Here is a 27,864-nt window from a genome sequence, read left to right on the forward strand (position 1 = left end):
GGATTTTTCTTCAGCGGAGGGGTTTTGTACAAAAGGACTCTGGATCTTGGATTGTTGAGATGCATAGATGCTAGACAGGCCACAGCTATCATGACGAAGTACATTCTAGAGTCTGTGGACCGCATATGAGCGGGTACGTGTAGGCAAAGAAGATCCTCCGAGCAGGTTATTATTGGCTCACTATGGAGCGAGATTGTATCAGTTTCGTGCGCAAGTGTCATCAGTGCTAAGTGCACGGAGATTTGATTCATTCTCCACCATCTGAATTGCACACAATGTCTGCACCATGGCCTTTTGTTGCGTGGGGCATGGATGTCATTGGGCCAATTGAGCCATCAGCATCAAATGGGCACAGGTTCATTCTAGTGGTCATCGACTATTTCACCAAGTATGTAGAGGCTAAAACGTTCAAGTCCGTAACCAAGAAAGCGGTGGTTGATTTTGTGCACACAAATATCATTTGTCGGTTTGGGATACCAAAGGTGATCATTACAGACAATGGGGCTAATCTCAATAGTCATCTGATGAAAGAGGTATGTCAGCAATTCAAGATTATGCATCGCAATTCCACCCCTTACCGCCCCAAGGCAAACGAAGCAGTTGAGGCGGCCAACAAGAATATAAAGAAGATACTTCGGAAAATGGTGGAAGGTTCCAGGTAATGGCATGAGAAGCTACCTTTTGCATTGCTGGGTTATCGCACTACTATTCGCACTTCAGTAGGGGCAACTCCTTATTTGTTGGTATATGGCACTGAGGTGATGATACCTGCGGAAATTGAAATCCCGTCCCTTCGGATTGTCATTGAGGCCTAAATTGATGACGATGAGTGGGTCAAAACTCGCTTGGAACATTGAGTTTAATTGATGAGAAAAGATTAGCAGCAGTGTGTCATGGCCAGTTGTATCAACAGAGAATGGCAAGAGCATATAATAAGAAGGTGTGTCCACAGAGGTTTGAAGTGGGTCAGTTAGTATTGAAATGTATCCTTCCTTATCAGGCTGAAGCAAGAGGCAAGTTCTCCCCAAACTGGCAGGGGGCGTTCATCGTGACGAGAGTGTTGTCCAATAGTGCTTTGTATTTAACAGATGTAGAAGGCAAATGTGTAGAAATGGCCATCAATTCTGATGCGGTCAAAAGATATTATGTATGATCTCTTTGGTTAAATTGTGTTTGTTTGTAATTGGCATATTTTGAAGATTGGAATGACGAAGGCATTTTTTCTGCTATCTAAACACTTTATCCTTTGTTACCCCTTTGAGCCTTATTTATTTTTTTTCATACCCCTCTTTCGAAATCAGTAGCAAAGATCAGAAACGCAAGCGTGAAATATAAGTAAAGGAAAAAGAGAAAAGAAAAAGAAGAAAAAGAGAGAAAAAGAAGAAGAAGAAGAAGAAGAAGAAGAAGAAGAAGAAGAAAGAAGAAAAAGAAAAGGAAATAAGGAAAAAAAACAACAAAACAACAAAAAAGAAAAGGAGAGAAAGAAAAGAAAGAGATAAGATAAAATCACAACAACAAAGCAATTTCTATGATATGAACTACGTTCGACCTGATTCCTTTAAAGGATACGTAGGTAGCCTCACGGTTCGGTCCCATCAAAATAAAATTCCAAAAATCCCCAAGCAAAGAAACTGGGGCAGAAGTTGTAGTTGTTACAAGAAATCTGATTCCAAAAGTTGTAATTTTGAACCCATTTGAGTTGTTTTGAGCCTTTGATACCCTTTATTTCTAACCCTATCCAAAAGCCCACATTACGGTCTAAAGAAAGACCTTCCGATCAGTCTTCGAGAAATGTCAAGTCAAGCAAGGAGAGGTAATTCATATCAGAGGCAACACTCTGGTCCAAGCAGAAAAATGTTAAAAATGAGAGAGTCTTATTGGTGAAAACCATAAGGCAACGGGAGCTGAGAGAAATCAAAAATGAGAGAGTCTTATTGGTGAAAACCCTCACGGGCATCGTAAGGCGAAAGTGAGTTGAGATATGAATAAATGAGAGAAGCTTGTTGGTGAGAACCCTTCAGGGCATCGCAGGTCGAACAAGGTCAAGGTTTTGGCGAAGAAGTCAGGTTATGGAAACTCCGGGGCAACAAAGTATGGAAACTGAGAGTTGATTGGTTGGACATATTGGGCCAATTAATCCGAAATGCATGTCATGATCATTGGTACCAGCTATTCCACTCAGATAAGTCTCTTTCCTTTTTCTTTTTAGCAAGTCATCCAGTTTTGGATTTTCTTTATCCCTAACTCTCAGGGTCATGGCATTTCATTTCTTTTGGGTTTCATTTCTCTAAGATGTTTCAATGTTAGTCTTGGTCAAGAAAAATAAGAAATGATTTCAAAGCTCACTACCAACTTCCAAACATTGCAAAGCACAGTATGGCCAGAACATACCAAAGATAGCATGATGTAGAGTGGGATAAAATGCCAGCAAAAGATCCACCGATGGAATGATTTAGTAATTTCATGGGAAATGCAGAGGCTCAGTAAAAGGGGTCAGAGGTGTAAAATAGCGGTTCGGGTATAGAACAATCGGGTCATCCGAGATCATGTGGGTTGAAAGATAGCCAGAAAGTCAAGAGGTTCAGAGCTAGTTCAGGGAAGCCAGTCAAAACAAAGCACGGCAGCGGGGAGACTTTCAGCAAGAATGCCACAAACTAATCGCCACATTTTAAACTGACAAGATTTTTCTTTGATTAAAATAGGGGCAGAAAGTTTCGATTATTTCGGGGAAATCCTCCATAAGGAAAGGCAAGCACCAGACAGGTTTGACCGTAAACTCTTAGAACCCGCTTGGATAATGGGATTTCATTTGAAGTTTTCAGGACCCGCCTGGATAATGGTATTTCATTTGAAGTTTTCAGGACCCTCCTAGAAAATGGGACCTAGTTTAAAATTCAAAACAATCATGAGTAGCATAATCTAGTATAAATGCACCACAAAGGAATATTAGTTGGTTTCAAAGTTTGCAAGTTTGAGATAGGATTCAATTAGGAGTTGTTAGGACCCTCCTAAATAATGGGACCTAGCTTTAAGATTTCCATTAGATAACAAGATTTGACGTAAGTTCTGTTGTAGGGTGATATAATTCAGCCGTAAAATGTCACGCTTAAGATAAGACTTGATTTTGATTTTCAGGACCCTCCTGGATAATGGGATGTAGTTTTAAGGTTTCCTCTAAATAACAAGATTTAACGTAAGTTCTGCTGTAAGGAAGTATAATTCAATCGTAAAAGTTGTCACTCTTAAGATAAGACTTGATTTTGATTGTCAGGACCCTCCTGGATAATGGGATGTAGCATTAATACTTTCTTACCTTCAGAAGATATGACTTAGATTTAAAATTGTCGCTTAATTAAGAGTTGTCAGGATCCTTTTGGACAATGGGATGTAGTCGTAAGACCTTCTTAGATAACAAGATCTAGAGGAAGTCATACCTTTAGAAAACATAATTCAGCTTTTAAAACTGTCATTTAACTGGGAGTTTTCAGGACCCTCCTGGATAATGGGATCTAGCTTTCAAATTCATAGAGATATTTGGTGACATGATTCAATTAACACTCATAGATGCACCCAACACCAAACTGGGGAAGGAAAATTTCTTTTGTTTGTTTGTTTTGTTGTAATCAGGTTCAAAAGCAGCAATATTCGAAGGAAGACGGTTCAAGTTCGGCAATCAGGTGCCTGCCTAAAGAAAAGGGAAAATGTCTCAGATTACAATTCAAGTCAGCAACAAAGGAACTTCACCTAGAGAATACAAGTCAACAAGGCAACATGAATCACAAGATCAAGTTTGAGGATATAGATAGGATTTTTGTAATGCATAGATCATAGTTTAGTCTAGATTTTATTTTGTCATGGTGTAATAAGGAGTTCAGTAAGCGGTAGCAACAGCAGCGGCAACAGTGAAATCACAGCTTCATGGTAGTCCCAGCTACCAAAACTTCCCGAACTACACTGACCTGATTCCTTTATAGTCAAGGATATGTAGGCAGCCTCGGAAGCAGGGTGCGGTTAAATCTTTCAAAGATGCTTCCCACGGAGTATTCAAACAGGCAAACATCGCTCGTATCCGCTCACTTTATCTTTTCACAAAAACTCTCCGTGTTTCCGAGCAAAGAGGGGCAGCTGTGAGCACGTGATTTTTGCCCTATAAGAATTATTCCCATAAATTCAAACAAAATAAATTTTTTCCATTGTTTGCAATTTCGTGGATTTTTGTAGCACTTTTCTGTTAATTGCTCGCACTTGTCTGCGCATGTTTAATTTTGTTTAATTCATAAAAAATACAAAAATATGTTGTATTTGCATTTATGATTTAATTTTATATTTTTAGATTAATTAGTAAATTAGTATGTTTTACAAAAATGGAAAAAATCACAAAAAATAACTCATTTTTGCATTTAACTTCGAATTTATAGTTTTCTTTTAATTTGGTAATTAATTAGTTGTGGTAAAAATTATTTTGAGTAATTAATCTAAGTTGGTAGGATAATATGGTTTAGGAATTAATTTAGGTTTTAACTTTGAAAAAAAAAAAAGAAGAAAACAATTTTGAAATAAAAGGAAAAGGAAAAGAAGTGGAAAAAACCTGATTTTGGGCCAAATCCGTTAAATTCCCCAAGCCCAAACAAATTACGCCCAATACCCATCGAAACCGGCCCAAACCCGCATCCCTTAACCCGGTCTGCCCCATTCAATTACCAAACGACCCCGTGCAGTCACCAAACGACCCCGTCTCAGTCATTACTAGGACCCCTTATAGTATAAAAGTGTTCAAACGTTCCCCCCCCCTAACTCGTCTCTCACCCCTCACATCCATCTTCAGAGATTGAATAGAAACCCTAGGGCCGCCCTAATTTTCCACCTCCTCAGCCGGCGGCGCCACCTTTGCTCGACCCCAAGTTGATATCATAGAACCCTTACCTCATCCTTTTTCCCAATCCACAACTCGTTTCCCTCGAAACTTGCTAGAACCCCTCGAATCTTAAATCTAAGTTCGAGCCCTAAAGTTCAAAGATCAATTTCCAATTGAATCCGGTGGCGTACATCGACCCAAACCTTTGTTTTCCACAATTAGGAGGCTGATGCACTACAAAACCGATGTTGTTCGTCTGTTCTTGACAGAGAACAAGTGAGTAGCATCAGTTTCGTGTGAATCAGGATATCAAGTGTAATTTCGAGTTTAATCGGTGAGTTTCTATTCATCTCTGTGTCCATTTTGGTTTTATTTCACCTTTTGTCCTTCTTCTTTTCTTCTCCTGTTTCTTTGGTTGAAAACTTGACCAATTTTTCGAGTTTCAATTTTTTTTCTGTGCGATTGTTCCCTCTATCTCTTTTTCAAATCGTAAAAAAACTTGTTCTCCGATTTTCTTGGTCTGTTGAGTTTTGTTAATGTCATAGTTAAATCTCTTATCTTCCTTTTTGGTTTTAGTCTCATTAGTTTAATTTAATTAGTTTTGTTCCCTTCCTATTTGTGTTATTAATCAGTCATGTAGTTAAAATTTTAGTCTTCAAATCATGTAAATGTTTGTTTTCTCCTGCTCTTGGTAAAATCACATAAGCTAGTTTGGATCAGTGATTGTTTGGGTTTTGGGTCATTTCTGACATATTTGCAAGAGAAGCCCGTTCAATTGGGTTTAATTTACTGGGTCGACTTGACCCATGAGGTAAGCTAGGGTAATTGACAGGGGTTTTAAGGGTAGTCTAGGGAATTTAGGTTAGGGAATCTATTATAACTAATTTAGGAAGCTTCCCAGAAGCTGGCCTTAGGACTAATGTGAAAATCTGATTTTTGAGCTAAGGGCACTTGAGCAAAAATGAAATTCTAAAAGGTTTTATGTGCAAAATTCAGCTTATTTCTGATGCCCTAACAGCTTGCCTATAAAGGCACTCTTACTTCATTAACAAGACAGGGGGATTGGAGATCAAAATTCGAAAAAAAAAAACTTAAAGAGGCTGAGTTGCCTTCTTTCAAGAAAAATACTGAAAAATGGCTAGAATTTCTGTTTGATTTTGAGTTTTAAATTCCTGGGATAAGTCAGAATTCCAAGGCTCAGTAGAAATAATACATTTGGGGTTTCTGAATGCTGGAATGGGTTCAAGAATTTGAAGTTTGTTTTTGGTTTTAGTACTATTTTATCGCTAAATCTGGGCTCTACTCTGCTGATATTGGCTACTGATTCCTTCACTTCTTTTATTTCTCCTTATTCCCAGGTACATGTTTCTGCATTCTATCTCATGTGAGGCTCGACTTGAAGTGTGAAATGAAATCTGGAGTTTTAAACAAGGCCTCAATATGTTCTGATTCATAGTACAGCTTTATTCCTCCTGAATTACATGGTTTTGAGTTTATTAGATGCAATGTATGTTGTTGTTTGCTCGTAATACTCTTTTAAAAACTGTATTTGGTTTGTATCTAGCAGGAATTTATTTTTCTATCAAACACTTATAGCTAGATGTTGGTTTGTGTCAATTGAGTTCTTATTATTGTAGATGTTGGTAGTAAAAAGAGGGGTAGTTAGATTTTGTGTTCCACTATGTTAAGTGGGAGTATGTTGTATCATATCTCTTTTGCTATGCAATTCATTTGGATGTTATAACATAGTGTTGTGTTCATGCAATGGGCATGAATCAGTGATACATCTTCTCATGGTATTTAGTTGGGATTTCTGATTTTTCAGTACAAGGGATTTTAGTGTTATAATACTCAGACCATAGTCAAAATTGTTGGGGTCGAATGCCTGCCCGTCAGTGCTTGAATTGTTTTATTTTTCTTTGAAAGTATATGTAATTTGTGCTTAGATTCTTTCACTTTCAAGAGCAGTCATATGTTCTGGGAAGTGAAATAACCAGCTGAATGTCTTTAGTTTTCCAGGGGATGCATTATTATGTTTTGGAAAGCTTCTTACACAAGTTGCTAGCAACCTTTGAGATAACTTTGTTGTATGAATTTGAGTCACTGCTTATTACATACGTTCCATATATATGGTTAGAGATTCGACCAAGTACATCTGTTTAAGTTCATTCAATTAACTTTGTTAGCTTCGAATTGCATCTTTGTTTATTCTGGCCATCGGCATATGTTGATTCAATTAACTGAACCATGACTTTTCTTTGAATTTTATTAGAATGCATGAGCTGCCACCACCCGTGCAATCTAGAATTTTTTTAAAAAAAGGGTAAACGTGTGCTTATTTGAATTTGGTGGGATTTTTTAATGAGGTTTTGTTGTCTCATTAGTTGGATTTTGCTGGCGGCGAGAGGTTCATTTCCGAAAAAGACAAATTGTGAAATTCTTTAGTTGCTAAAAGGGGTAGTACTGTGCTTAAAAGAAGTTAATTCATGAGTCAAACTTTATGTTTAACTGCTAGTTTCTAAGTCATGGCAATGCAACTTCCTTTCTGTTGTCTTGAAGGTGAAATTGTTGGCTAATATTTATTTGGGGTCATGCAAATTTTATGCAAGTCATTGGTGAAAGAATTTTCCATGCAAAGAGAAGAGTCATTTGCAAATAAGGGTAACCTGTAGGCCCTTTAATTAGAATCGAGGTACGCCATTAGTTGAACTTTTCATGGCCCTCGCAAACTTGAAAGTGTGTAGTTGCTTTAGGCGCGTAATTTTAAATTAACTTCCTTAAACTCGGGTGTGCATTTCATGTGACCCAACTCCAAATCTCAACAACTTTAAATAAAATATGTCGCCGACTGCGGGTGCATTTCATGTGGCGTGGTCCAAGGCATATTTTAAATATCGTTGAATCTTCTTAAAAATGATTAAAACGGTTAAAATCTACCTTAGGCTAAAACATGTTTTAAATCAGATAAATAGGCCGATTATAACAGTTGAGCGACCGTGCTAGAACCACGGAACTCGGAAATGCCTAACACCTTCTCCTAGGTTAACAAAATTCCTTACTTAGAATTTCTGGATCGCGGACTGTAAAATAGAGTCAATCTTTTCCTCGATTCGGGATTTGAACCAGTGACTTAGGACACCCTTAATCTCCCAAGTGGCAACTCTGAACTTGATTTTTAATAATAAATAATCCCGTTTCGATTGTCACTTTAAGTTGGATAAAACTCCCTTATATATACACTTCCGGGGGTGTAAAAAAAAGGAGGTGTGACAATAGGGTGAATAGAGACAGAATAATGCCAAAATCAAGGTTTGAACCAGCTTAAGTTCAAATCAAAAGGGAATCTGAAACCCTAACTTTTAGGGTTAAGTACGAATCAGTGAGATATGAGAGAATCGGTACGAAATAACGTGTTTGGACTTAAGATAGTCCAAATTCAAGAGATAAACACTGATCGAGACAGGATCAAAATGGGGTACTTGCCATGTTTAGGCAAGTACCTAAGTTATTCCATAACATAGCTCCAAATAAGAAAAATATCTCGAGATGGTAGATGATTGGAGAAAGAATCCCATTAGGAATGGGATTTGGGGAGATTTGAGTGAGGCGGCGGAATTAGGGTTCATCAGAGATGAGAGACGAGAGCATTCTGGGGCGGCGGTGGGTGTAAAATGATTAGGGTTAGGGGTTTGATTGGGTTTAAAGAAGTAAATATAACATGGACCGTTGATCTTAGAGATCAACGGTCCTGATTTAAGGGGTCCTGGGTCGGGTATTAAGAATGGCCATGGGGACTGGGTTAATGAGTTTTGGGCTTGGGGTAATTGGGCTGGTTTGGGTAATTTTAGGTATGAAATCAATTGAAAAAATTGGGCTAGATTTTAAATACCCGAATTTAACAAATAAATAATTTGTAAAAATAATAGATAAATAACAAAAATATCATTTGTACACTAAAATAATTTAAAATATTTATTTAACATTTTAAAAATATAAAAATTTATTTTCTGCATAAATAGTATAATTATACATTAATGTGGGCTATTATTACAAAGATGTGCAATTTCATGTAATTATAAAAATGAAGTGAAAAATATTTAAACATCATGTTGGCATAAATGATAAATTTAAATGATTAAATCATCATAAAAATAATATGAAGGATAATTATTGGATATTTATATAGTAAAATGCAAAAATAAATTGATTTAAAGCTTTTAAAAATTATGGAAAATTATGAAAAATACTTGTGCATGCTTGTAAATCAAATAATGATGCATGTGCACTATTTTTATAGTACATATATATTTTTTGGAAAATATGAGGGAAAATTTGGGTATCAACAGTTGCCCCTCTTTACCTGGGAAGGACAAAAAAGTTGTCGGGTAAAAAATGATGCCCGATTTTGACCGAATGGGATGATTTGAAAAATATAGGCCACACTCTGGTCTTTGAGCTGCCTACATATCCCTAGTTTTACAAGAATCAGGCCATGTGTAGTTCTGGATCCAACGGTGAACAAAACTGATGGCGTTGTTATAGGGATGGTCGTGTGTTTCAAAAAGGGTTCTTTTGAGTAGGATAGTATCGAATGAATTTATGCGAAGTCACCAATGTGAATTTGAGACATTATGGATGTATCTCAAAATGAGTATCTGAATGGTTATCGAGTAAAAGTAGGTAACCGATGGTGGTTGGTTACGTTTGAAATAATTGTAGGATGTGAATGATGAGAGAGGAAACCGGAGCGAAGATTGCTCCAGTTAGGAGAACAATTACTTCCTGGATTACTTGCAAAACTTAAAACATGATGCATGCAAGTATATATGGATTATTGCGAGAATTTAAACATGATGCAAATTCCCTTTGGACCATGAAGATTGTCTTTGGACGGTGAGGATGATGTCCTTAGACCATGATGTCTTGGGCCATGAATCATGAGGTAAGGGATTCGCAGGCCATGAAATGATATCCTCGGGCTATGATAATGATACCTCTGAACCATGACGCCTTTGAATATGATGTGCAGTATTAAGAGATCCTCAATCCATGATATGGTGTCTTCGGGCTATGAGGATGATGCCTTCGGACTATGGCGCCTTCATATAGACGGCGGTGTTTCAGCCCCATGAAATGAAGAGACATGATGATGGATCATATAAGCAAAACAAGATAGAGCTTAGTCTTGCATAGGATCGGGATAGAGCTTAGCCCCGGAAAAGGCAAAATAGTGCTAGGTTTCAAGTAGTGTAACATTCGGCATTAGACAAGGAAAGACAGAGCTTAGCCTTATACAGTTGGGGAGGCAGGGCTTAGCCTCATGAAAGGAGAGGAGACAATACTTAGTCTCATGTAGTGGAAGACAGTGCTTAGCCTTATGCAATTATGGAGGCAGGGCTTAGCCTCATGCAAGAAAATGAGACAATGCTTAATCTCATGAAGTGGAAGGCAATGCTTAGCCATATGCAATTGAGGAGGCAGGGCTTAGCCTCATGCAAGAAGAGAAGACAATGCTTAGTCTCATGCAAGAAAAGTCAGTATTTAGCCTTATGCAAATAGGGAGGCAGGGCTTAGCCTCATGCAAGAAGAGGAGACAATGCTTAGTCTCATGCAAAGAAAGGCAACGCTTAGCCTTATGCAATTAGGGAGGCAATGTTTAGCCTCATGCAAAGATGAGACAATGCTTAGTCTCGTGCAGGGAAAGGCAGTGCTTAGCCTTGTGCAATTAAGGAGGCAGGGCTTAGCCTCATGCAAATAGGAGGCAGGGCTTAGCCTCATGCAAATAGGAGGCAGGGCTTAGCCTCATCCAAATAGGAGACAATGCTTAGTCTCATACAAGGAAAGGCAATGTTTAGCCTTATGCAAATAGGAGGCAGGGCTTAGCCTCATGCAAAGAGGAGACAATGCTTAATCTCATGCATGGAAAGGCAGTTCTTAGCGCAATTAAGGAGGCAGGGGTTAGCCTCATGCGAATAGGAGACAATGCTTGGTCTCATGCAAGAACATATAATAAGTAGTGGCAGAGTATTTTCTTATCTGGAGACATGTTTGCGTTTGGCAGCCTTGTCATTATGAAGATAGTGATTTTGATGTATGTATACTTGCAAATATTCTTGTTGTGTTGAGTGTGCCTGCATCCAAAAAAAGATCGTGAGTTTTGCGGGGGAAATTGGTTCGTGTCTTCGTCTGCTTGCTTTGCTTTGCCTCGCTCCGCAGGTCCTGTTCGAGTTACCATGGGTAACATCTAGCTGCCATAAAGATAAAGTTTTCGAAAAGTGTGCATGCATTTGATAAACATAGTTATTTTAAAATATAGTAGTATATGACATCGAGTAAATTAAATGAACCGATGACAGTGACACTTTTAGAGACATTGCGACTTCTTTGCACTAGCATTTTGAGGGTCCTCCTCAAAATTCTGCCCCAGTTTAATAAGCGATTTGTTGACCATTCTGCATATGACGAAATTTGTTGGATTTGCTTCGGAGTTTTGAGAATCCTTCTCAAAATTATGCCCCAGTTACTTAACTAATTCTCCGACTGTCTTGCATATGATGACTTCCATGGCTTTGTGGACTGCCATATTTTTGGATTAATCTTTATCCAAAGACTTTAATTAATCATCACCTCATTATTAATTAACTTGTTAATTCCTCTGTTATCCAATAATTCAAATAATTAAGGATTATCTCAATTTATTTAAAATACTACTCACTTTTACCGCACCTTATACATCTTACTATCATGGTCATGTGGTACCTTGTACGGTACTCGTCCATAGTACCCGATATTTTAGCTCGGGTCGGATTTTATCCCAAAATGTCAAACTTCGACGAAAATTTATTTTCTTCGATTTGCTTACCCTCTCACCTTCACGAATTTACTCATCACTTATTTGAAATAGCACAATACCTATAATCTCCAAATAATCTTTTCCTTGTACTGAGGTCAATTATCTTACGACAATTTCACGTATAATACTACAGGGTGCAACATCGTCATAATATAATACTGCAGAGTGTAACATCATCGTAATGTAATACTGCAGGGCCTGACATCATCGTAATATAATACTGTAGGGCATGACATCATCGTAATATATTACTACAGGGCGTGACATCATCATAATATATTACTGCAGGGCATAATATTGACATAATACTGCGGGGCGTAACAGCTAGAACGTCACTAATGTCTTCCATTCTCCTAATTCCTATGCCTCCTTCATCAGTAGGAAAGCATAAATTCTTCCAAGATCGCCAATGATAATTCTTATGATCACCATCTATTCCCCAGAAGAAATTGACAAAGTATTTTTCAATGAGATGAAAGGTTTCTTTAGGAGGGCACATAGCAGAAAGGGTATAAATAGGAAGTGATTGCAATACGCTGTTAATAAGAACCAATTTTCCTCCATGGAAAATTTCATGCCAACCATGGAGTCTTTTTATCACTTTGTGAACCATGTTGTCAAAATAAGCAACTTTCTTTCTGCTCACATAAAGAAAGCAACCGAGATAGTTAAAAAGGAATTCTTTGTCCATGAAACCTGTACAATCCCTCATCCTATTAATTCTGAGAGCACGTGTGTTAGGAGCAGTCAAAAAGACACTTTTTTCCCTATTGACCAGTTGGCCAGAGCTTTTCTCATAATCGTCAATCACTTTCATAATACTCATGTTTTGGCCACTTAGACATTTTATCAATCACTTTTATCCGTGCCCTACCAGTACCCCTACCGATCATAAGGGTGTGGTACATGTACTTAAGGATAATTTTAAATTAAAAATAAAAAAATATTTAAATACAAACAAACTTTAATGGATTAAAAAAAATTCAATACTTATTAAAATAAAATTACAATTTACAGAATTTTTTAATAACTTCTATTGGTTCTTCGATTGAAATTGAGCATTTATTCACCATGCTGTCTCCGATAAATAGTATTTCACTATAGGCATCGTCGTCTTCTTGAATTATTTTTGGAAGGCCAAAGTTTCTTCTCTTGCAATATTTGAGCAAATCTTCATTTCCTTCATGAGAATTAGGTAGAAGTTAGTAGGTAGGAGAGTGTTTTTTTTTTTCAAACCAGTAGTATTAGTGCTAGTCTTGTGTTTTCTTATTCTTATATTTTGATTGCTACATGTTGTTTCTTTCGCTTCAGTTTTCTTATTATCTTTGTTACTGCCTTTTTTAATCTTTTCTTAAGCCGAGGGTCTATTGGAAATAACTTCTCTATCTTCTCAAGGTAGGGGTAAGATTACGTACATACTACCATCCCCAGACCCCACTTGTGAGATTACACAGGGTTTATTATTGTTAAAAATTAGTGTCTAGAACTCATCATTTTCCTAGTGTCATGTTATTTATTCATCTTCTTTCTCATGCTTCTAAATTTAGCAAGAACTCTCCTTCACATAAGAAAGAAAACCATTTTTTCTCATTGAACTGATCAGATGACTCTGAAACTAATTATTTGAGGAAACTATAATTTAATAATATCAAATTCATGAGGAGTCCCGCACTAAAACAACTCATGCTTTACATGAATAAATTAATTGCTGAAATGAAAGAACATAATTATCTGTGCTACAAACCTCTAGATTGCAATCTGCAGGAAAATTAAAATCAAACAATACATGGAAAAAATTAAAAAGAGAAGGTGTGCTCAGTGGACGATTGAAAATGGATTTTGGTTTGGGAGACTTTCTATAAGTGTAATTAATTCAACTTATTAAATCGTTGGCTGAGTAATTTTTTTCAAACTTATAAGTAAAACGGAGTATAATTTATACCAAAAACGGTGTTTACATCATGCATATCATCATTCTATTAATCCAAAATAACAAGTAAAATGTTAGCATTAGTTTTACGTAGCGTGTCTTATTTGGTAGGTATAATTATATCTTCCATTTTCTCCTTTTTCCAACAACTTTAAAAAATCTATTACTATTGACTAGAGTTCATCAACGAAAATGGCTGCTCCGCCATTGCAGGAGAATGGTTAAGCAGCTTTCTTGAAAATCACAAATTCATAGCTAGGAATGTTTCAGCCACCAACTATTTAAGTTGAGTATAACATTCCTTGCTTGTAATTTATAAATAGTGGTTTTAGAATAATTAATCCTTTTTTTTCAAATCTCACGTACGGCAGCTATAGTTATGTTTATACGTTAATGCTCGATCATTAATTATATAAATCATTAATATTAAATCAGCATTATTGAGCAGTGATAGTTCTATATGAAAGCTAAGGAGTTTCAACTGAACCCCATTCGCCAGAAATAGGGGTTGCCCTTCCATAAAGTAAGTAAAGCAACTGCATTAGACCCCACATTTGCAGGGGGTCATTTTTTGTTACACCTAATAGGCTATATATAAGTTTTAAAAAAAATTGTGAAGAAGGATATGAAACTGCTATAATTTCTACCAAGGAAATTGCACTTGAAATGAATATAGAACCCGAATTTTATAACAAACATGTGATATGTAGGAAATGACAATTTGATGAGAATATTGATAATGAAGTCTCAAAATGTTTCGAAGAGTTCTTTAGAGTTGATTAGTTTTATACATAGTAGATAAGGTTATTTTTTCCCTTCAAAATAGATTTGTATAATTCAAAGCATATGAATATATTTTTTATTTTTTTATTTAGCAATAAAAACTAAGATTACTAGATTAGAAATTTGAAAAAATATTGAATGTTCATTAAATCATATAATAATCAATTCGATATTGATGATTTAGATTTATTTTCTGAATTAAAAGTATCATGAAAAATAGTACAATTAGAAGATAGAGTATCAATTTAATAGATACACTCATTCAAATATAAATATTTTATTCTTTTCCAAATGTCTATATTTCTTATGGAATAATGTTAATAACTCTTATTATCGTTCTTCAGCGGAAAGAAATTGTGAAAATTAAAATTGATAAAATCTTACCTAACATCAACAATGTCTCAAGAAAAATTAAATGGTTTAGCTATATTGTCAAATGAAAAATACTTAATGAGTTATTGATTATAAGAAAATTATCAATTACTTTGTATCTTAGAAAAGTTTAAAAAATAGACTTCAAATAAATAAATAAATAAAATTTAAAAAGTTAAGGCCCCTCATAAAATTTGGCTTTAGGCCACAAAATAACATTTACTCCTATACTATTTATACATGTAAATTATACACCATTATATGCTAAAATGATTTAATAAATTGACTATAGTGTTCCTTGGATCGATGAAGAAGTACAGTGTGATAACAAATGAGATTCAAACTCATGCCTTATATCATGTTTTCAAGTATTCTAGAAAGCAAACACGGGCATCTTAAAATTTCTTTTTTATTCTAAGAGAATTTCTTTTTATTATTAAAAGAAAACCTATATTTTGCGGCATAAAAAATCCGATTATCTTGCCAATTCCGGAAAATTTCCGGGGAAACCGTAGTCGCTATTCTTTGAGTGCGTATTTTCTCACTGTGCAATAGCTCTCAAACCACATAGGAGATGTAAATCATATTAGGCACGCCCGGTGCGACGAGCTCTGACTGAGAAGGCTGCTGGTGAGGGGAATCGATCTCAAGTCTCTTATGTGGGAAACCGCTCACACAACCAACTCAACCATTTCTTGCAGGCAGAACTTTAAACCCGTGAACAACATTTCACTGTAATTATACTCCACTAATCTTGACTGCATGCAAAGGTTACGTGAAGGGTGAACAACTTAGACCTTAATCAATATTCAAGATCAGCATCAAAATTAATTAAAAGTCAGCCACCAATCCTTTGACCTTAATTCTCGGCTGCCGGCGTGCCTCCATTCATTAAGGAAGAAACCTTCATTATAAAGCTTAACTATGGGTGTGCTTTTACCTTTACTTTCAAATCATTTCTTAATTAATTTACTAATTAACTTTATTCTCTGCACCCCTATCGAGACAGGTGTTTGATTAACAATTTATTGCACATGGATGCTGCTTCATTCATAATCAAATTTCATGTTATATTTCTCATACTTCTACTAGTTTGTTCTAATAGTAATTCAACTTTAGCCATGGCTGCTAATGACTCTAGTTCAGGAGGAGTTACAAACTTTTCTACGGCCATTCTTATTAGAGTAGACCAATCTGGTCAAGGAGATTTCAAGAAAATCCAAGACGCTATTGATGCTGTTCCGTCGAATAATTCTGAATTATTCTTCATTTGGGTTAAGCCTGGGACTTATAGGTTTGTGTTTATCATTTTGTAACTTTATAGTATCTTGTATTTTTACTAGGTAATTATTTGTCTTAATATTTTTCAAGTTACTGATCTTTTCTTATGTGCGGTCACACACGTAGTTATCATTTAGGTAGTAAAAATTATAGTAGATGTTAAAATAAATTCTTATGTATTTTTCATGGAGCAGAGAGAAGATTGTGGTTCCTGGTGATAAGCCATTCATAACGTTGAGTGGAACTGAGGCTTCTAACACCATAATTACATGGAGTGAAGGTGGAGATATTACTGATTCTCCTACACTAACTGTATTAGCTTCCGATTTTGTTGCAAGATATCTAACAATTCAGGTAACTATTATTTACTTAAGATTTAACTTTATACGACTACATTTTTACACTATTAGGTTATTTTAACATGTTGTAGTAGGTAATCTGCCTTATTTTCCAGGTTACTAAGTCCATGTTTTACTATAACAAAAAGCATATTTTGATTGTTTCAAAATGTAGAATTCATTCGGAACAAGTGGAAAAGCTGTAGCACTAAAGGTTAAAGGAGATAGAGTAGCATTCTATGGATGTAGAATTCAATCGTACCAGGACACTTTGTTAGACGATGCTGGGAGGCATTATTATAGCAACTGCTATATTGAAGGGGCCGTTGATTTCATTTTTGGAAATGCAGCATCTCTCTATGAAGTGAGTTATCATTATTCAAGAATTATCATTGGAAATTATCATTTTGTTTCCGACTATCAGTGTAGGTTAGCATGTTAGTTACCATCTTATTCATGTTACTTATTCATATTTTCGTAGATATTTACCTGTAATTACATTATAAATGATCTGACTCTGTCGATATTTTTCACCTTAGCAGTGCATATATGTGTGTAGTAATTTCTTTATATTTGGCAGAGGTGCCATATTCATTCAGTTGCAGCAGGAGCAATAACTGCTCAAGGAAGAGAGTCCCCTTTAGAAAATACAGGATTTACTTTTTTGGGTTGCAAGATAACAGGAACAGGAGGGAGCACTGCATTAGGGAGGCCATGGGGTTCATATTCGAGGGTGGTATTTGCCTACACATTTATGTCCTCTATCATACAGCCTGAGGGATGGAATGACTGGGGAGATTCTACCAAGCAAAGGTAACATTCATAGAAACTTAGTCACATTGAATAAAAGGTTCAAAGAGGTTACTAACTTCAAATTTTGAGTTTGACTCTTCGTTTCTCTATGTTTATTTTTGGCAGCACTGCATACTATGGTGAATACAAGTGTTATGGAGCAGGGGCTAATAGATCAAAGAGGGTGGGTTGGTCACGTAGCCTATCGAACGAGGAAGCTGCACCATTTCTGACCAAGAATATGATCGGAGGGCGAAGTTGGTTAAGGCCTGCGCCTACCCATTTCAAGAGACGTTCAACTATTGTAACTCCCACCGGAGAAAACTAAAAATCAACTACTCCAATTACCGTCATCACAAGATATATCAAGAGAAGCAGAAGACTCAAGATGATCAATTTCAGCTGATCTCTTGTGAAAATTTCATTTCTTTAATTGTTATAATTGTTAGGAATAGAATTCTATTTAGAGTGAATGTATATCTTGTAGAGAGTTTTACTTTGTGGCTAAGTCATTTTTTCCCTATAAATAGAGGGGTCTTACCCCATTGTAGATCATCCCAAAATTCAATAAGAATTTCCTCTCTCTCTTTCTCTGCAATATTGTTCTTCTACTTTTATTGTTTTATAATACGTTATCAGCACGAGACTCTACCGTCTCAAGAAGATTAAGGTACAACTTTTCTTCTCTTTTAATTATGACTGATATTATGAAAAGAAAGTTCGTTGCCCTTGAAATTTCGGGCAAGAACTATATGACATGGGTGTTGGATGCTGAAATCCATTTAGATGCAATGGTTTTTGGAGACGTCACTAAAGACAAAACTAAAGCATCCACCCAAGACTGTGTTAAGGCCTTGATTTTCTTGCGCCATCACCTTGATGAAGGGTTGAAATAGAATATCTCACAATCAAAGATTCACTTGTTTTGTGGAATGGCTTAAAGGAAAGATATGACAACTTAAAGTTGGTCACTCTTCCACAAGCACGATAAGATTGAGCTCATCTTAGGCTCCAAAACTTTAAGTCTGTTTCTGAATATAATTTTGCGATGTTCAGAATTACTTCTAAATTGAAACTCTGTGGAGATACTATCATTGATTATGATATGCTTGAAAAAACGTTTACAACGTTTCATGCCTCCAATATGGTTCTGCAACAGCAGTACAGAGAGAAAAGTTTCAAGAAGTACTCTGAGTTGATTTCTCTTCTCCTTGTGGCTGAGCGAAACAATGTCTTGCTCATGAGAAATCACGAAAATCGACACACTGGGTCTACACCATTGCCTGAAGTGGATGAGGTGTATTCTCATTATGCTAAGCGTGGAAAAGGCCGTGGCCCTATTCGTGGTCGTGGTCGTGGTCATGACCGTGGCCGTGTACAAGGAAGAAATTTTCCTGGTATTAATCACCCCCCAAAGAAAAATAACCACCAAAAGTGGAAAGGGAAAGATGAGAAACCAAAAGCAAATGGTTCAGAAACTGAATGATATCGTTGTGGTGGAAAAGGGCGTTGGGCAAATATTTGTCGTGTACCAAGACATTTTGTTGAGCTTTATCAAGCATCTCTAAAGAATAAAGGTCTGAAGCTAATCTTGTCTATGACAATAAATTTAACATCACCCACTTGGATGTGGCAGATTTTTTTGAGCACCCTGATGGAAAAATAGACCACTTGATCGGTGATGGATCCGTGGTTAAAGAAGATTAAGTAGTTTAATTTTTATTTTTCTTATTCGTAGTAGCTAGTGAATAAATATCATGTAATCATAATTTTTTACATGAGTAGTAGTCATTAGTATCAATTAGTATTATTTGTTTTATGAAAATGTTAGTTCGTTTTAATTAAATATAGTTCTACTATTTATTTTGATCAATAGTTCAGTTTGGTTAGTTTTTAAGGATTAACATAATTTTTATTGAAGTAATATTGTAATGTGAAGAAAATATTTAATTACTGGTTTTGAAATAAGTAAATATGAACGGCTTTCATTCTTTGGTTTATTGAAATTGACAACCAAATCATCTTAGTTAATTTTCAGATGTGCTGTAAACCATATCCCTCATTTTCATTTTTCTTAATCAACCAAAAGGTGAGGATAATTAGGGCAAATTTCAAGAGAATCTGCCGTATAATCAAAATTATTTTATACCACAAATCAATTAAGATAAGTCAGGAGACCATTATAATATTGTATTTAATAATTGTGAATCTCGTCTCCGCTGCTGCCAATATAACATTGTATGCGTCTAATACTCAAAAAAAAATTGTCTCTTTTTCTTTATCTCAGAAAATACTAATGTTTATTCGTATATTTCTTTTTGTATGTCAACCCATGGGAAGCAAATATGGATATTCCACAAAGCAAACTTGGATCAAAGTTTAATTGTAAAAATATTTATTTAATTGATTCATGTACGACACATACAATATTCAAAGAGAAGAAATATTTCTCTCATTTAAATATGTGTAAGGCAGATGTTACTACAATTTCTGGTAGTAGTAAATTAATTGAAGGCTCTGGAAGAGCTACTATAACTTTGCCTGAGGGAACAATACTTATCATAGAGAATGCAATGTTCTCCTCCAAGTCCAAGAGGAACTTGTTGAGTTTTAAAGATATCCGTCAAAATGGATATCATATTGAGACAATAGATGAGAATAATCTTGAATATCCCATCATTACCAAGAATGTCTCTGGCCAAAAGAGGGTTATTGAGAAGTTCTCATCTTTATCTTATGGCCTGTATTGGACAAGAATAAGTGCAATTGAGGCACATTCTACCGTAAACCAAAAGGTTATTGATTCCAATACTTTTGTACTTTGGCATGATCGATTGGGACACCCTGGATCAATTATGATGAGACAAATTATAGAAAACTCAAATGGGCATTCATTAAAGAATTTAAAGATTCTTTTAAATAATGAATTTTCTTGCACTTCTTGTTATCAAGGCAAGTTAATTATTAGACCATCACCAACAAAGGTTGGAATTGAGTCCCCTGCGTTTTTGGAACGTATACAAGGGGACATTTGTGGACCTATTCACCCACCTAGTGGGTCGTTTAGACATTTTATGATCTTAATAGATGCATCTTCTAGATGGTCCCATGTGTGCCTATTGTCATCTCGCAACCTCGCGTTTGCAAAATTAATGGCACAAATAATTCGATTACGGGCACAATTTTCCGATAATCCAATTAAGTCTATTAGACTTGATAATGCTGCTAAGTTTTCATCCCAAACATTTAATGATTATTGCTTATCAATTGGGATAAAAGTGGAACATCTTGTACCTCATGTTCACACTCAAAATGGTCTTGCAGAGTCTTTAATTAAACGTCTGCAATTGATAACAAGACCATTACTCATGAAAACGAGGCTGCCCACTTCCATTTGGGGTCATGCCATTTTGCATGCAGCAATGCTAATTCGTCTCAGACCGACAAATTATCATAAATATTCCCCGTTGCAACTAGTTTTGGGTCCTGAACCTAATATATCCCATTTAAGAATTTTTGGATGCGTAGTATATGTACCTGTAGCACCGCCATATAGCACCAAAATGGGTCCCCAAAGAAGGTTAGGACTATATGTTGGGTTTGAATCACCCTCCATTATTCGCTATCTTGAAACATTAACGGGGGATTTATTCACTGCTCGATTTGCAGACTGTCGGTTCGATGAGACACTTTTCCCAAAATTAGGGGGAGAAGTTGGTGAAATCAAACGGTAAATTTTGTGGAAAAATCCATCATTATCTCATCTTGATCCATGTGCCTCTATTTGTGAAAAAGAGGTGCAAAAGATTATCCATTTGCAAAGAATAGCAAATCAAATGCCAGACGCATTTATGGATTTGAAAAGGATAACAAAATCACATATCCCTGCAGAGAATGTTCCAAATCCGTATTGATGTCCCTATTGGACAATCTTCTAGTGTCATAGCTAATGAGTCAAAAGCATGCCTAAAACGTGACAGACCATTAGGTTCCAAAGATCGAAATCCTAGAAAAAGGAAAACAAATGATCAAAATGACACTACGAAAGAACTTCATGAAGAAATCCATGATTTAATAAATCCTGAGATTCATGAGGAATCCACTGAGCCCGAGGCTCAAACAAATAAGGAACTATCAATAAATCCAATCGATATTGAGACAAATTTGAATCGAGTGGATATATTGGTGGATTATGTCTTTGCATATAATGTTGCATCTAGCATTATGCAAGAAAGTGAGGATATTGAACCTCAATCTGTTGGAGAATGTCGACAAAGACTTGATTGGCCAAAATGGCAAGAAGCAATCCAATCAAAGTTGAATTCACTTGCAAAACGTGAAGTTTTTGGGCCTGTAGTCCAAACACCTAATGGTGTTAAGACTGTTGGCTATAAATGGGTCTTTGTACGCAAGAGAAATGAGAAAAACAAGGTACAAAGATATAAGGCACGCCTTGTTGCACAAGGATTTTCACAAAGGCCTGGTGTCAATTATGAAGAGACATATTCACCCGTTATGGATGATATAACTTTCCGTTATCTCATTAGTTTTGTTGTCCATGAAAAGCTTGACATGCATCTAATGGATGTGGTTACCGCTTACCTTTATGGCTCACTTGACAATGAGATATATATGAAAATTCCCGATGGATTTAAAATGCCAAAAGCACATAATTCAAAGTCCCGGGAAATGTTTTCAATCAAATTGCAAAGATCTTTGTATGGTCTAAAGCAATCAGGACGAATGTGGTATAATCGTCTTAGTGAGTATTTACTAAAGGAAGGTTATATAAATGATGTCATTTGCCCATATGTTTTTATAAAGAAAACAACATCGGAATTTGTTGTACTTGCTGTATATGTTGATGACATAAACCTTATTGGAACTCCTATAGAACTCCAAAAGGCAATTGATTATTTAAAGAAGGAATTCGAGATGAAAGATCTCGGAAAGACAAAATTATATCTTGGTTTGCAAATTGAACATTTGGCAAACGGAATTTTTGTTCATCAATCTGCCTACATAGAAAAGATATTGAAACGGTTTTACATGGATGGAGCACATCCAGTAAGTACTCCGATGGTTGTTCGATCACTTGATGTGAATAAGGATCCATTCCGGACTCAAGAAGAGAATGAAGAGCTACTTGGTCCTGAAGTACCATATCTTAGTGCAATTGGTGCACTAATGTATCTTGCTAATACTACAAGCCCTGGCATAACTTTTTCAGTTAATGTCTTAGCAAGATATAGCTCTGCTTCTACAAGGAGACATTGGAATGGAATCAAACACATATTGCGGTATCTAAAAGGGATTACCGATATGGGCTTATTTTATGGAAACAATTGCAGTCCCGATCTGGTTGGTTATGCTGATGCTGGGTATTTATCTAATCCACACAAGGCTCGGTCTCAAACAGGTTATGTATTTACCTGTGGAGGCACTATCATATCTTGGCGATCGACTAAGCAATCAATTGTGGCTACTTCATTTAATCATGCTGAGATAATTGCTATTCATGAAGCAAGTCGAGAGTGTGTGTGGTTGAGGTCTATAATACATCTTATTCGAGACAAATGTGGTTTGAAATGTGACAAGTTGCCCACAATTTTTTATGAAGATAATGCAGCATGCATAGCTCAATTGAAGGGAGGATTCATAAAAGGAGATAGAACAAAGCACATTTCACCAAAGTTATTTTTCACACATGATCTTCAAAAGAATGGTGATATCAATGTGCAACAGATTCGTTCAAGTGATAATATGGCTGATTTGTTCACAAAATCTCTACCAACGTCAACCTTCAAGAAGCTAGTGTACAAAATCGGGATGCGAAGGCTCAAGGATGTGAATTGATGTTTTCATCAGGGAGAGTTAATGCGCGTTGCACTCTTTTTCCCTTATAAGGTTTTGTCCCACTGGGTTTTCCTTGAAAGGGTTTTAATGAGGCAACCAAAAGGCGTATTATTAGAGATGTGTACTCTTTTTCCTTTTCAAGAATTTTTTTCCCGTTGGGTTTTATTTTAGTTAAGGTTTGAATGAGGCACATTACTTATCGAGTAGACATTCAAGGGGGAGTGTTATGAATAGAATTTTATTTAGAGTGAATGTCTATCTGGTACAGAGTTTTACTTTGTGGCTAAGTCATTTTTTTCCCTATAAATAGAAGGGTCTTACCCCATTGTAGATCATCCCAAAATTCAATAAGAATTTCCTCTCCCTTTCTCTGCAATATTGTTCTTCTATTTTTATTGTTTTATAACAATAATTGATTTCTTGAGGCCATATATATCTCGTAGCTAGATACTCTTATTCACAGTGTAAATATGATCATCTGCCATATCTTAGAGTATACATGCTTTTCCAATTTCAGTAGTTGCAGTTTCGTAGCTGGTTTCTAGTGAAAAAGAGGAACCGTTACTACTAGTTCATCACCTTTGTCACAACTTAATTGACTTTCAAGGTCAAATGATGGTAGTATCTAATTTAAATAACATCATAAAATATGAAAATATAATACAAAATGATGAAGAACTAGGGGTAGCAAGGACAAGGCAAAAATCTTGGTCAGATTCAATAAATTCCAATCTCAAAATGTTATGTAGTAGTATCATTTTCAATCCTTTTTAATACAAGCAGTTGATGAACAGAAATCATCAAAATCCAAATAGCGCGCCTTTCGGACAAACAAAAGAAAGCACAATATACTGAAAAGAATAGACAAATAGGAAGTCAAACTAATAGAAAGTCCAAAGCCTTTCAACCTGAATTCAAAATAGAATTGCAATAAGGCATAGCAACAAGAAAACCAGCACCACCGCGCCAATCCAACAAGCCCAAGTCCTCCTCCTCTTCATTCGTTTAGCACGATCTAGCTCCTTCATCCCATCATTCACATATCCACCAGCATTAACCACATTTTGTTCAATATTATTCATCTGATCACCTTGTGTCTCAACCATAACAGCCATATCAAGAAATACTTGGTGCAGCTCAATCAAACTCTTTTGTATCTCTTTAATAGCTTCATGCCTTTCCTCCTTTTCTACTTTCCCCTCAAAAACCCTTTCTTGCATCATCTTTTCAATCACTTCCTCACTCGGTTCCTTCCCGTTAGCACTACTGTACTGTTTCCTTAAACCTTCTTTATGTTCTGCTACAATGTTTTCTCTTAGGCATTGAAAATCATTCATCATATCCCTCAGTTTAATTCTCAAACCATTAGTCACTGAAATCCTCGTTCTATCAACCGAGCTTCCCTCTTTATATACGCCACGATTTTCAAGATTGGATTTATCAAGCAATTCAAGTCTTGTTTTGATGATTTTCGCCTTCCTAAGAACAGTAATAATGTCAGAGTTAATCTGATCTCTAAGGCCTTGAAGAATTTTACCACTCGGGGCAGACTTGGTTTTTCGATTAAGGTCTTGAAGATTGAAAAGAAGATTGTTAATCTCCTCCATATCAGACTTAATAGCAGCAACTTCTTCAAAGAATTTTGAGAGGTTTCTTTCATCAGCCGGGTCAAGTTGACCCATTTCAATATCAGGACCCGCTTCAAGGTCTAACATTGCCTGCTTCTTCAAATCCACGTAACTTAAGAACGATTTCGTCATGAGATCGTTCATCTTTGCGACAATTCTACGAACACCTAGATAGAGAAAAGAGCTGAGATATCAAATTCCGTCCCTAATCCTAAAATAATTCAAGAAAATTCCAATTTTGTGATTTTCCGAGTTTTACTTATCAGTTACTACAAATCCTTAAAAAACAAAGACAGATAACAAGTAAGCAAATACTAAGTTGGGATCAGCTATATGAATCGTCCACATACATTCCCGACATTTGGACCACAAACATTGTACACTCAATTTTTCTTAGTACCAGTGCATACCACTTACATTTTCTAGTTTTCAGTTTCAAAGTTACAAGTAATTCCGAAATTGGGGTACCTATAAACAGCAATAGAACAGCATTAAAAAACATTTATATGAATTACCAATACCCAATTTTTGGTACAACCCAATTCAGCAAAGGAATAACATTTATTTAAATTTAGAAAGTTAAAACCATAAAAGAAAAAATAAAAGCCCGTTTATGATGAAAGATTGCAGGGTAAAGAAAAGAAAAGCACCTTGGAGAAATGTTAAGACGATTGTCTAACTCTGTGTTGGAATTCAGTGAAGAATTTGGGGTGAAATGAGAGCTATAAGGGACTTTAATGGTGGGCTATTTAAGGGTTAATTCAAAAGCGGTGCTTCCTTTAATGTTTTGGCCTCTGTTTTCAAATTAGAAGTTGATAAAGAAGGAAGAGAGGAAATATAGCCGTTGTGTTTCGTAACGTAACGTTATTAGGCTAAGGCTCCCAATTATAACATCCCGTTTGGACCTAAGAAATTTTTTCCTTTTTTTCCAAATTTTTTTTATTTTTTTCGAAATCAGCGTTTGTTCATAAATTTTTTAATTTTCACTAAAAACCTATTTTTCATTTCACTCACAAAACTTCAAAAACAGCCCAAAATTATATTCATGTCCAAATATAACTCTAAATTTCAAATATCATTTTCACTTGAAACAAAATTTCACCCTTTTTTGGAATTTTACAATTCTTATGTCCAAACGCCCATTAAATCTCCACATTTGGAAATTTATTGATGAATTTTCTATTTAATTTCCGTAAGAATAATATTTTTTTACTTAATATGCGGTTAGTGGGGAGCACTGGAGAGGAGGAGAAGAGAGCGAACATTGCGAGATATAAGGTAGCTAGGAAGGAGGCAAAGATGGCAGTGACGGAGGCAAAGACGGCAGCTTTTGCTCGTTTGTATGAGGAACTAGGGAACAAAGGCGGGGAGAAGAAGTTACTCCGACTCGCTAAGGTGAGAGAGAGGACGGCTCGGGATTTGGACCAAGTGAGGTGCATAAAAGATGAGGACGGCAAAGTTTTGTTGGGGGATGACCAGATAAAGAGGAGATGGCAGACCTACTTTCATAAACTTCTAAATGAGGAAGGGGATCAGGATATTGTACTAGGTGAATTGAGGAACGCCGACAGCCCCCATGAACTAAGTGATTGTCGGGACATTGAGGTCGATGAGGTCATGGAGGCAATGCGTAAGATGAGAAGGGGCAGAGCTACCGGACCAGATGAAATTCCGGTTGAGCTTTGGAGGTGTGTGGGTAGAGCAGGCTTGGAATGGCTTACTAAGTTGCTTAATGTTATATCCAAGACTAATAGGATGCCCGAAGAGTGGAGGTGGAGTACAATGGTCCCGTTGTATAAGAACAAAGGCGATATCCAGATCTGTAACAACTATAGGGGTATTAAATTACTAAGTCATACCATGAAAGTTTGGGAGAAAGTGGTAGAAATGAGAGTGCGAAGGACGGTGTCTATTTCAGACAACCAGTTCGGGTTCATGCCGGGGCGATCTACCACAGAAGCTATCCACCTTATTAAGAGGATGGTGGAACAATACAGGGATAAGAAGAAGGATCTCCACATGGTGTTTATCGATCTAGAGAAAGCGTACGACAGGGTTCCTAGGGAGGTCCTATGGAGATGCTTAGAGGCTAAAGGGGTCTCGGTTGCCTACATTAGGGCGATTAAGGACATGTATGATGGAGCTAAGACTCGGGTTAGGACAGCAGGAGGCGATTCAGATTATTTTCCGGTTATTACGGGGTTGCACCAAGGGTCTGCGTTCAGCCCTTTCCTATTTGCCCTGGTGATGGATGCTATAACGCATCATATTCAGGGGGAGGTGCCATGGTGCATGCTATTTGCTGATGACATAGTCCTAATCGACGAGACACGACGCGGCGTCAGCGAGAGGTTAGAGGTTTGGAGACATACCCTTGAGTCCAAAGGTTTCAGGTTGAGCAGGACGAAGACGGAATACCTTGAGTGCAAATTTGGGGCAGAGCCGACGGAAGCGGGAGTGGAAGTGAGGCTTGATTCTCAAGTCATCCCTAAGAGGGGTAGTTTCAAGTACCTGGGGTCGTTTATTCAGGGGTCCGGGGAGATCGACGAGGATGTCACACACCGTATAGGGGTGGGGTGGATGAAATGGAGGTTAGCGACGGGAGTCCTGTGTGACAAGAAAGTGCCACTGTTACTGAAAGGTAAATTTTATAGGGCAGTGGTTAGGCCTGCTATGTTGTATGGGATCGAGTGTTGGCCGGTGAAGATCTCACACATCCAGAGGATGAAAGTTGCAGAGATGAGGATGTTGAGGTGGATGTGCGGGCATACAAGGAAGGATAAGATTAGAAATGAAGATATTCGAGAGAAGGTGGGTGTGGCCCCCATGGAGGACAAGATGCGGGAAGCAAGACTCAGATGGTTTGGGCACATTCATAGGAGGAACACTGATGCACCGGTGAGAAGGTGTGAACGACTAGCGGTGGTGGGTACGAGGAGAGGTAGAGGGAGACCTAAGAAGTATTGGGGAGAGGTGATCAGGCAGGATATGGCGCGACTTAGGGTTACTGAGGACATGGCCCTAAACATGGAATTGTAGAGATCGAGCATTAAGGTTGTAGGTTAGGGGAAATTGTGATGTCTTTTTTACAGCGCACTAGAGTGAGACTAGCCGGTTAGGAATTAGTCTTAGGATGATATTGATCAACTACTGATGATGGGCTTTATCTTCTGTGT

At 36.8% G+C, this 27,864-nt stretch overlaps 3 protein-coding genes across 4 annotated transcripts; 2 read left to right on the forward strand and 1 right to left on the reverse strand.

Annotated features, from left to right (window-relative positions):
• The first annotated feature begins 15,774 nt into the window (after positions 1-15,774).
• On the forward strand, positions 15,775-17,777 carry LOC104248928 (putative pectinesterase 11). Its single transcript, XM_009805285.2, has 5 exons — positions 15,775-16,087; positions 16,269-16,428; positions 16,588-16,776; positions 16,993-17,225; positions 17,331-17,777. The coding sequence occupies exons 1-5, from the start codon at positions 15,828-15,830 to the stop codon at positions 17,530-17,532; spliced, it is 1,044 nt and encodes a 347-aa protein (XP_009803587.1). The 5' UTR covers positions 15,775-15,827; the 3' UTR covers positions 17,533-17,777.
• A 179-nt stretch (positions 17,778-17,956) lies between these two features.
• LOC138877702 (uncharacterized) lies at positions 17,957-18,690 on the forward strand. The gene is made up of 2 exons (XM_070157333.1): positions 17,957-18,090; positions 18,261-18,690. Exons 1-2 carry the CDS (start codon positions 17,957-17,959, stop codon positions 18,688-18,690), a joined length of 564 nt encoding a protein of 187 aa, XP_070013434.1.
• Positions 18,691-23,785: 5,095 nt separating this feature from the next.
• On the reverse strand, positions 23,786-25,490 carry LOC104211839 (syntaxin-112-like). Of its 2 annotated transcripts, XM_009760975.2 has the most exons (3): positions 25,339-25,490; positions 25,106-25,156; positions 23,786-24,855 (listed from the first exon to the last, which is right to left on the reverse strand). In XM_009760975.2, exon 3 carries the CDS (start codon positions 24,830-24,832, stop codon positions 23,975-23,977), a length of 858 nt encoding a protein of 285 aa, XP_009759277.1. In that variant the 5' UTR covers positions 24,833-24,855; positions 25,106-25,156; positions 25,339-25,490; the 3' UTR covers positions 23,786-23,974. The 2 variants fall into 2 exon arrangements, with proteins under 2 accessions (XP_009759277.1, XP_009759268.1); XM_009760966.2 differs by lacking the exon at positions 25,106-25,156 and having other exon boundaries at positions 25,339-25,489.
• Positions 25,491-27,864: the final 2,374 nt, after the last annotated feature.

Source organism: Nicotiana sylvestris, chromosome 1 (genome assembly GCF_000393655.2).
Source record: "Nicotiana sylvestris chromosome 1, ASM39365v2, whole genome shotgun sequence".
Classification (NCBI taxonomy): domain Eukaryota; kingdom Viridiplantae; phylum Streptophyta; class Magnoliopsida; order Solanales; family Solanaceae; genus Nicotiana; species Nicotiana sylvestris.